The sequence below is a fragment of the Pristiophorus japonicus genome, chromosome 5 (assembly GCF_044704955.1).
Source record: "Pristiophorus japonicus isolate sPriJap1 chromosome 5, sPriJap1.hap1, whole genome shotgun sequence".
Lineage (NCBI taxonomy): Eukaryota > Metazoa > Chordata > Chondrichthyes > Pristiophoridae > Pristiophorus > Pristiophorus japonicus.
Genome location: NC_091981.1, coordinates 7,979,444 through 7,990,559, shown reverse-complemented (window position 1 = coordinate 7,990,559; position 11,116 = coordinate 7,979,444). Strand labels below are relative to the sequence as shown.

Here is an 11,116-nt window from a genome sequence, read left to right as displayed (position 1 = left end):
CATTGCTGTGCGTGGGAGCTTGCTGTGCACAAATTGGTTGCTGCGTTTCGCACATTACAACACTGACTGCACTTCAAAAAGTACTTCATTGGCTGTAAAGTGCTCTGAGATGACCGGTGGTCGTGAAAGGCACTATCTAAATGTCTTTCTCTTCCCACATCCCTTTGACCAAAAGTTTCTTGGAGGAAGCGGACGTTTGTCAACAATGGAAAATGGACCAGCAATGTTCACTTTTTGGAACCGTAATTTGGCTGTGCATCAACTAACTATATCCATTATTGAAATTGTTACCAATATGCATCTTCAGCCTGTTTATACACAAGATGGCTCCATCGTAGTCTGCCAGCGGATTCAATGCACTGTGGGCTCCAACGGTCAATCAGCATTGACTCCAGGGTAGGAACAGCTTCCAGACTCTGTGTGACAACATTACAACACTGACTACACTTCAAAAGGTCCTTCAGTGATTGTGTAAAGCACTTTGAGACGTACGGTGGTCGCGAAAGGCGCTATATAAATGCAAGTCTGTCTTTCCTTCCATCCTTTCTCTCTCTCCTTCTCTTCCTCTTTTCTCTCTTTCACTTGCTTTCTTTCTGTATCTCTGTCTTTCTTTCACTCTGCCTCTCTGTTTCTTTCTCTCTTTCTGTCTCTCTGTCTCTTTCTATCTATCTCTCTCTCTTTCTCTCTCGTTCCCGCTGTTGGGGAAGTCCAGAACCAGGGGTCACAGTCTAAGGATAAGGGGTAAGCCATTTAGGACCGAGATGAAGAGAAACTTCTTCACCCAGAGAGTTGTGAACCTGTGGAATTCTCTACCACAGAAAGTTGTTGAGGCCAGTTCGTTAGATATATTCAAGTGGGAGTTAGATGTGGCCCTTACGGCTAAAGGGATCAAGGGGTATGGAGAGAAAGCAGGAATGGGGTACTGAAGTTACATGATCAGCCATGATCATATTGAATGGTGGTGCAGGCTCGAAGGGCCAAATGGCCTACTCCTGCACCTATTTTCTATGTCTCTTTCTTTCTCTTTATTTTTCTCTCTCTTTCTTTCTTTCCTTCCTCCCTTCCATCCTTTCCTTCCCTCCTTTCGAAAACTGTAAACTTTCCCCTGTCTCGGGAAATATCAGTCATTCTTTATGACTGCCTTCCTTCAAACCTTTTCCCCTGGAATCGCGTGGCTGAAGATTATAACTTTCATTGTATTGAATGTGGGCAGCAAGAACTTCTATTTGTCCAGCGCCTCTCCTGCTCTCCGAGCTTCCCGAAGCACCACACAGCCAACAAAGTCTGGTTACTGTTGTAATGTGGGGAAACTAAGCATCATCATCATAGGCAGTCCCTCAGAATCGAGGAAGACTTGCTTCCACTCTAAAAGTGAGTTCTCAGGTGACTGAACAGTCCAATACAGGAATTACAGTCTCTGTCACAGGTGGGACAGACAGTGGTTGAGGGAAAGGGTGGGTGGGGAGTCTGGTTTGTCCTCGAAACGTTTCCTCAGCACTGCACTGGGCGTGTCAGCCTGGATTTTTTTGTGCTCACGGCCCTGGGACTGGGACTTGAACCCCACAACCTTCTGACTCAGCAGCAACAGTGCCCAAGGCTGTAAAAAAAAATTTTATGGACAATTTTGTGGAAAATTAGACGCGACTTTACGATGAATCTATTATGCCAAGAACTGTACTTATTGCACAGCAGCTATGGAGAGATACAGTGGAGAACATGTTTTAATCTTCATCACCTGAGCAATAATCTGGTGGAGTGCGTCTTCTGCCTGTTGGAGAAACCGCCCATCGATGCCATGAAAACTGGGCAGGTTCTATGGTGGCCAGGCGACCCGCTCCACCATATTACCCCCCAGCTGGTGAGGGCAAAAATTTTGCACGCTGTTTACAAGTCACAGATGGTTAAATGGCAGAACCTATAATGCACCGACACAGTCAGTTTCTAAATAGAACAGCAACATAATTGGGGGGAGAAATTGGGTGGCATAGCACTCCTCGCCAAGGGGCGCTAAAGTGTTTGCAGCCGGGAGCGCCGTGATTCGCGTCGGTCGGCAAATTCGGTGTGCCGGTACCGGCGGGGCTGAGCAGTATCGCCCGGGAGCGCCGCGCCGGTGTGCAACACCCCCCGGTATCGCCACGGAGGCAACATTCGGTTTGCGCTGCACCTGTGGCGCCCCCCGCCAGAGAAAGCTGGCGTGCAGAGCTGTCCCCGGGACGCGAAGGGAAGGAATGAGTGCGTGAGGCAAGTGTGAGTGATATTTGTTTTTTTTGCAATTTAACTTTAATTGGGGTAATAAGTAATACGAACAGGAGTAGGCCATACAGCCCCTCGAGCCTGCTCCGCCATTCAATATCATGGCTGATCCGCTCATGGGCTCAGGTCCACTTCCCCGCCCGCTCCCCATAACGCCTTATCGTTTAAGAAATTGTCTATTTCTCTGTCTTCATGTCCCAGCTTCCACAGCTCTCTGAGGCTGTGAATTCCACAGATTTACAACCCTCTGAGAGAAGAAATTTCTCCTCATCTGTTTTAAATGTGTGGCCCCTTATTCTAAGATTATGCCCCCTAGTTCTCGTCTCCCCATCAGTGGAAACATTCTCTCTGCATCCACCTTGTCAAGCCTTCTCATAATCTTATACATTGCGATAAGATCACCTCTCATTCTTCTGAATTCCAATGAGTAGAGGCCCAACCTACTCAACCTTTCCTCATAAGTCAACCCCCTCATCCCTGGAATCAACCGAGTGAACCTTCTCCGAACTGCCTCCAAAACAAGTATATCCTTTCGTAAATATGGAAACCAAAACTGCACGCAGTATTCCAGGTGTGGCCTCACCAATATCCTGTATAACTGTAGCAAGACTTCCCTGCTTTTATACTCTATCCCCTGTGCAAAAAAAAGCCAAGATACCAGTGGCCTTCCTGATCACTTGCAGTACCCGCATACTATCCTTTGGTGTTTCATGCACAAGTACCCCCAGGTCCCGCTGTACTGCAGCACTTTGCAATCTTTCTCCATTTCAATAACAACTTGCTCTTTGATTTTTTTTCTGCCAAAGTGCATGACCTCACACTTTCCAACATTATACTCCATCTGTAATGTACAGGAAATGTTTTAGTGTTTGCTGTTCCGATGTTTTTTTGCAGGGGGCGCTACGAAGCCGGTTCTTCAGCATGGGATATTCGGTTGCTCACCATGCCTCGCGCCCTTCACGTTCCGCCCCATTCTCGGGGCCCAAACACTGAATTTTTTAGCTGCCGGTGCAAACCATTTCCCGCCGCTAAATTTAGCCACCGCCCGACATTAACGCCTTAAAAAACCTTCAACCGAATTTCCAGCCATTGGACGCAAGGGGTCGGCCATTTAAGACTGAGATGAGGAGGAATTTCTTCACTCAGAGGGTTGTGAATCTTTGGAATTCTCTGCCCCAGAGAGCTGTGGATGAAGCATCGAGCATACTCAAGGCTGAGATCGATAAGATATTTGGACTCTAGGGGAATCGAGGGATATGGGGATCGGGCGGGAAAGTGGAGTTGAGGTTGAAGATCACAGGCTCGAGGGGCCGTAGGTCCCACTCCTGCTCCTATTCCTTATGTCCAATACAAAGATAACACCTTTTGGCCCTTTAGTTACCAAAACGCACCATGCAATTTAAGAAAGACTTGGATTTATAGAGCAACTTTCATGACCACCGGGCTCAAACCAATGAAGTTCTTTTAGAGTGTAGTCACTGTTGTAATGTGGGAAACGCAGCAGCCAACTTGCGCACAGCAAGCTCCCACACACAGCAATGTGATAATGACCAGATAATCTGTTTTAGTGATGTTGATTGAGGGATAAATATTGGTCAGGACACCGGGACGAACTCCCCTGCTCTTCTTCAAAATAGTGCCGTGGGATCTTTTACGTCCACCTGAGAGCGCAGACGGGGCCTCGGTTTAATGTCTCATCCAAAAGATGGCATCTCAGACAGTGCAGCATTCCCTCAGTACTGCCCCTCCGACAGTGCGGCGCTCCCTCAGCACTGCCCCGCCAACAGTGTAGCGCTCCTTCAGCACTGCCCCTTCGACAGTGCGGCACGCCCTCAGTACTGCCCCTCTGACAGTGCGGCACGCCCTCAGTACTGCCCCTCCGACAGTGCGGCACGCCCTCAGTACTGCCCCTCCGACAGTGCGGCACTCCCTCAGCACTGCCCCTCCGACAGTACGGCACGCCCTCAGTACTGCCCCTCCGACAGTGCGGCACGCCCTCAGCACTGCACTGGGAGTGTCAGCCTCGATTTAAGTGCTCAAGTCTCTGGAGTGGGACTTGAACCCACAACCTTCTGACTCAGAGGCGAGTGAGCCACTGAGTCACGGTTGACACAAAGATCGGATCTGGGTTCTAGTCCGTATCAGTATCCCTCTTCGAAGTCGTCACTGCTTCAGCCCGGTGACAGGGCACATGGCGATCGCCGAGCACGCGATATCTTGATGGTATCATGTACGATGGGGAGGCACAGCAGGAGGGGCGAAGGAGCGATGAGAGACTGTTGAGGGAAGTGACCAGGGCCCAGGAGAGGCGTGAGTTTGGGGCACAGAAGAGCCGAGGGCCCAGTGGCAGCACGGGCCAGCCCACACTGCGATATGTGCGCGCACTGGGTCCGTGCAGCAGAGCAGGTCTCCAGTCGTCCTGGTTAACCCTTGCCACTGGACCAAGACCTCGCTCTGTCAAGCCCGTGTGGTGGCTGGTGTGCAACGGTCACCCCACGTTAAAAAAATCCACGCACAGGGCATCTTCCACCCTTCAGGATGTAGTTCAGGATCTGGAATATTAGGTCCTTCATTGAAACACCTGTGGGCTCATCCTTTTCAGGTGTGGAAGCAAGTCATCCTCGCTTCAAGGGACCACCTATGATGATGGACAACGGTGTTCCTCCTGCCAGACGGATTACACGCGGCAGGAACACGCAGCGAAGTTGTTGTGAAGTCGGCAGCCCCGATGACTTTCACAAGAAACTGGCTCAGTCTGCATCGGGCTGGTTACTGGGCAGACCCCGTTGTTTGTTTGAAATGCCAGCTATGTCAGTGTTCAATACGTGTCCTGAAACGGCGCGAGCAGTTTTTCTGCTGAAAATAAAAACCCCTCCAGATGTCGGCTAATATGCACAACTAATTGCCGAATTACCATATTCGATGTCAGGAGGTCACGGTGGGCTGCCCATGGAACTTATCAGAATTCTGATTTGAAAAAAGGCCTTCCCCTCCACTTCCAGCTCTGAATTCAAAACATCAAACCTTGCTCCAGCAAAAAGGCCACCATTAAAAAAGATTTTTCCCAGTCATAAAACCACGAATAAGCTTTTAGTTTTAGAAGAATTCAACTTTCCACCACCTTTACACGGACTGTGCAGAACGAATTTCAACTCCTTAGAACTTGAGAAATAGGAACAGGAGTCGGCCATTCGGCCCCTCGAGCCTGCTCCGCCATTTAATAAGACCATGCCGGTCTGATCATGGACTCAGGTCCACTTCCCCGCCCGCTCCCCATAACCCTTTACTCCCTTATCGCTCAAAAATCTGTCTATCTCCACCTTAAATATATTCAATGACCCAGCCTCCACAGCTCTCTGGGGCAGAGAATTCCACAGATTTACAACCCTCTGAGAGAAAAAATTCCTCCTCATCTCCACCTTAAATGGGTGACCCCTTATTCTGAAACTATGCCCCCTAGTTCTAGATTCCCCCACGAGGTGAAACATCCTCTCTGCATCTACCCTGTCAATCCCCCTCAGAATCTTTATATGTTTCAATAAGATCACCTCTCATTCTTCTAAACGCCAATGAGAATAGGCCCAACCTGCTCAAACTTTCTTCATAAGTCAATCCCCTCATCTCAGGAATCAACTGAGTGAACCTTCTCTGAACTGCCTCCAATGCAAGTATATGCTTCCTTAAATACTGAGATCAAACCTGTACGCAGTACTTGAGGTGTGGCCTCACCAATACCCTGTACAGTTGTAGCAGGACTTCTCTGCTTTTATACTCTAGCCCCCTTGCAATAAAGGCCAACATTCCACTGGCCTTCCTAATTACTTGCTGTACCTGCACACTGTCCCTTTGTGTTTCATGCACAAGTACCCCCAGGTCCCTCTGTATCGCAGCATTTTGTAATCTCTCCCCATTTAAATAAAACTTCACACTTTCCCACATTATACTACATCTGCCAAATTTTTGCCCACTCATTGAGCCTGTCTATATCATTTTGCATGTTCCTTGCATCCTCCTCACAACTTGCTTTCCCACCCATCTTTGTATCATCTCTTCCAGCAATGCAGCGAAAGGCATTAACATTTTAACAACAGGTTTTAAATATGTAAAAATACATAATCAAACTGAGTGAGTAGGAGACATTTCACAGGCAACCTCATTAAAAACAGCTTGTGCAAAAATAACTGTGCTTGGTGGCAGGAGGAATGCTTTGTGTGAAATCCTTTGAGATAAAAGTTTCAGTAAAGTTCAAAAACAAAATGACAGGTTTGTAAAGACCCCAAGCAAAATCAGAACAAATTAGGTGAAAGACTTACATTATAACAGTAACTGCACTCAAAAAGTACTTCATTGGATGTAAAGCGCTTTGAGACGTCCGGCGATTGTGAAAGGCGCTATATAAATGCATCAGCTTCGCTGGGCAGGCCACATAGTTCGCATGCTAGATACAAGACTCCCTAAGCAAATGCTTTATGCGGAGCTCCTTCATGGTAAACGAGCCAAAGGTGGGCAGCGGAAACGTTACAAGGACACCCTCAAAGCCTCCCTGGTAAACTGCGACATCACCACTGACACCTGGGAGACCCTGGCCGAAGGCCGCCCGAGGTGGAGAAAGTGCATCCGGGAGGGCGCTGAGCTCTTCGCGTCTCAACGCAAAGAGGTCAAGCGCAGGCAGCGGAAGGAACACGCGGCAAACCAGTCCCACCCATCCCTTCCCTCGACGAATCTCTGTCCCACCTGAAGCTCTCGTATTCAGCCACCAGAGCACACACTTTGGGAGTGGAAGCAAGTCTTCTTCAATTCCAAGGGACTGCCTATGATAATGATAATGTGGGAAATGCAGCAGCCAATCTGCGCACAGCAAGCACCCACAAACAGCACTGTGATAATGACCAGGTAATCTGTTTTTGTTATGTTGATTGAAGGATAAATATTGGCCCCAGGACACCAGGGATAATTCCCCTGCTCTTCTTCGAAATAGCGGCCATGGGATCTTTTACATCCACTTGAGAGAGCAGACGGGGCCTCGGTTTAACATTTCATCCGAAAGATGGCACCTCAGACAGTGCGGCTCTCCCTCAGCACTGCACTGGGAGCGTCAGCCTAGATTTATGTGCTCAAGTCTCTGGAGTGGGGCTTGAGCCCACTACCTTCTGACTCAGAGGTGAGAGTGCTGCCCACTGAGCCACGGCTGACTGGGCTCAATGGGTAGGGCATGTTCTGTCTGAAGAAAGCTGCCCCTTTAACTTCTTGAAGACACAGAATCGGTGGGTGTTCTCAGTGCTCGTCCAAGCATTCATTTAAATCAGAATCGAAGACCACTTCCTAGTCACAATGTACAGCATCACCTCAAAGCACTGGAGAAGTACCACCAACAATGCCTCTGCAAGATCCTGCAAATCCCCTGGGAGGACAGACGCACCAACGTTAGCGTCCTCGACCAGGCCAACATCCCCAGCATCGAAGCACTGACCACACTCGACCAGCTTCGCTGGACGGGCCACATCATCCGCATGCCCGACACGAGACTCCCAAAACAGCGCTCCGACACGGCAAGCGAGCCCCAGGTGGGTAGAGGAAACGCTTCAAGGACACCCTCAAAGCTTCCTTGATAAAGTGCAACATCCCCACCGACACCTGGTAGTCCCTGGCCAAAGACCGCCCTAAGTGGAGGAGATGCATCCGGGAGGGCACTGAGCACCTCGAGTCTCTTTGCTGGGAGCACGCGGAAGCCAAGCACAACCAGCGGAAGGAGCGCACGCCAACCCAAGCCCCCCACACACCCGTCCCTCCAACCACTGTCTGCCCCAGACACCGCCTGTGACAGAGATTGTAGATCCCGCATTGGTCTCATCCGTCACCTGAGAACTCAAGAGTGTGGAAGCAAGTCATCCTCGACTCCGGGGGACTGCCTTAGAAGAAGAACATAAGAACATAAGAATTAGGAACAGGAGTAGGCCATCTAGCCCCTCGAGCCTGCTCCGCCATTCAACAAGATCATGGCTGATCTGGTCGTGGACTCAGCTCCACTTACCCGCCCGCTCCCCGTAACCCTTAATTCCCTTATTGGTTAAAAATCTATCTGTGATTTGAATACATTCAATGAGCTAGCCTCAACTGCTTCCTTGGGCAGAGAATTCCACAGATTCACAACCCTCTGGGAGAAGAAATTCCTTCTCAACTCGGTTTTAAATTGGCTCCCCCGTATTTTGAGGCTGTGCCCCCTAGTTCTAGTCTCCCCGACCAGTGGAAACAACCTCTCTGCCTCTATCCTGTCTATCCCTTTCATTATTTTAAATGTTTCTATAAGATCACCCCTCATCCTTCTGAACTCCAACGAGTAAAAACCCAGTCTACTCAATCTATCATCATAAGGTAACCCCCTCATCTCCGGAATCAGCCTAGTGAACCGTCTCTGTACCCCCTCCAAAGCCAGTATATCCTTCCTTAAGTAAGGTGACCAAAACTGCACGCAGTACTCCAGGTGCGGCCTTACCAATACCTTATACAGTTGCTGCAGGACCTCCCTGCTTTTGTACTCCATCCCTCTCGCAATGAAGGCCAACATTCCATTCGCCTTCCTGATTACCTGCTGCACCTGCAAACTAACTTTTTGGGATTCCCCAGGTCCCTCTGCACCGCAGCATGTTGTAATTTCTCCCCATTCAAATAATATTCCCTTTTGCTGTTTTTTCCCCCCCCCCCACCAAGGTGGATGACCTCACGAAGAAAAGACTATATATTTATCGGGGCGCAACAGCGGTCCCATAAAGGGCTGCATTCCAGTTAATAAAAAGGGAGATATTTTATTGACTTGTCATCTTAGCAAGGCATTACAGAGGTTGGGTTACACAAGCAATGCCCCAAAACCTTTTGCAACAAGATGGTTGCATAAGCAACGGGTGGGGGAAAAAAAAAAATACTTGGCTGCTTTGAAAACAAAAACAAAATAAACCTACGAGATCGAATCGCAAATAATTAAACTAAATTGAGACGTATTCAAATGCATAATTTAAATAACATGAATCAAATCCTGCGGACCCCCCACGCAGCCCCTTCTCCGCTGGACCACGGACTTGATAGCCCTCGCTGCCAAGAATGGAATAACGTCTCTCAGTCTTGCGGCAATCATTTCATGACTCCTCAGTCACTTTCACATTAAAAAATAGGCTATGTCCCCAAAGGCAGACGTGGCTGGAATCGCAGTTGTTCAAGTAAATATGCCACTGCTCTCGTGCTACTCGTTTATTTTCTGCTCTCCTCGGTCTCACCGGGCTCCTTCTCCTGTCGCTCTCTTTCCCGCCTCATTTCTCTCAACTCCTGTCTGTACTTCCGCTCAATGAAGCGTTTCTGATGGGCCATCTGGGGGAAGTTATCTGGTGCAAGGAGGAAATATTTCATTAATGAACTGTGCCCGCCAGCGTTTCAAGAATGTTACACTGAAATTGCAAAAAGACAAAAAGAATTCATTCCAAGAAAAAAAAAAATGAAGATACATTTAGGACAGCTGGTCTCCAGCTGAAAGACTTCCTTTTGTAAACTTGTAGATCAGATCAAACATCAACAACTCCACGAGCAACGGCAGGAATTTAGAAGGGTGATTTGATTGAAATTTTCAAGATATTAAGGGGATCTGATCGGGTCGATAAAGAGGGACTATTTCTGCTGACTTGGGAGACCAGGACAAGGGGGTATAGTCTAGAAATTAGAGACAGGCCTTTAGACTTCTACACACAGAGGGAGGTAGAAGTTTGGAACTCTCTTCCGCAAATGGCAATTGATACAAGAGCAATTGTTAATTTTAACTCGGAGATTGATAGATTTTTGTTCACCAGAGGTATTGAGGAATATGGGGTCAAACTCAGGGATATGGAGATAGGTCACAGATCAGCCACGATCTCATTGAATAGAGGAACAGGCTCGAAAAGCTAAATGGCCTCCTCCTGTTCCTATGGTGCCGAGAGAGCAGACGGGACCTCGGTTTAACGTCTCCTCCGAAAGACGGCACCTCCGACAGTGCGGCGCTCCCTCAGCACTGCACTGGGAGTGTCAGCCTAGATTTTTGCGCTCAAGTCTCTGGAGTGGGACTTGAACCCACAACCTCCTGACTCGGAGGCGAGTGTTCTACCCACTGAGCCACGGATGACGAAAGTTAAACATTAACATAGAAAATAGGAGCAGGAGTAGGCCATTCGGCCCTTCGAGCCTGCACCACCATTCAATAAGATCATGGCTGATCATGCAACGTCAGTACCCCGTTCCTGCTTTCCCTCCATACCCCTTGACCCCTTTAGCCGTAAGGGTCACATCTAACTCCCTTTTGAATATATCTAACGAACTGGCCTCAACAACTTTCTGTGGTAGAGAATTCCACAGGTTCACCACTCTCTGAGTGAAGAAGTTTCTCCTCATCTCGGTCCTAAATGGCTTACCCCTTATCCTTAGACTGTGACCCCTGGTTCTGGACTTCCCCAACATCGGGAACATTCTTCCTGCATCTAACCTGTCCAATCCCGTCAGAATTTTATGTTTCTATGAGATCCCCTCTCATTCTTCTAAATTCCAGTGAATATAAGCCCAGTCGATCCAGTCTTTCTTCAAAGGTCAGTCCTGCCATCCCAGGAATCAGTCTGGTGAGCCTTTGCTCCACTCCCTCAATAGCAAGAACGTCCTTCCTCAGATTAGGAGACCAAAAGTGTACACAATACTCAAGGTGTGGCCTCACCAAGGCCCTGTACAACTGCAGTAAGACAGGTTATACAGACGGCATGGAAACGCCACGGGAACGGGAGCATCACAAACTATTAAATAACAGGTATGAAAACATTTTCCAATAAGGGGTCAAATCCAGGCAGTGATACGAGTA

General features: G+C 48.5%; 1 protein-coding gene across 1 annotated transcript in view; it reads right to left on the bottom strand.

The window, feature by feature from the left end:
- Nucleotides 1–9,052: 9,052 nt before the first annotated feature.
- The window catches only part of drosha (drosha ribonuclease III), a 106,330-nt gene continuing 104,266 nt past the window's right edge, over nt 9,053–11,116 (bottom strand). Inside the window, exon 23 of the mRNA XM_070879769.1 lies at nt 9,053–9,626. Coding sequence (XP_070735870.1) covers nt 9,496–9,626 — 131 coding nt within the window. The 3' untranslated portion in view covers nt 9,053–9,495. The remainder of the gene's footprint in view (nt 9,627–11,116) is intronic.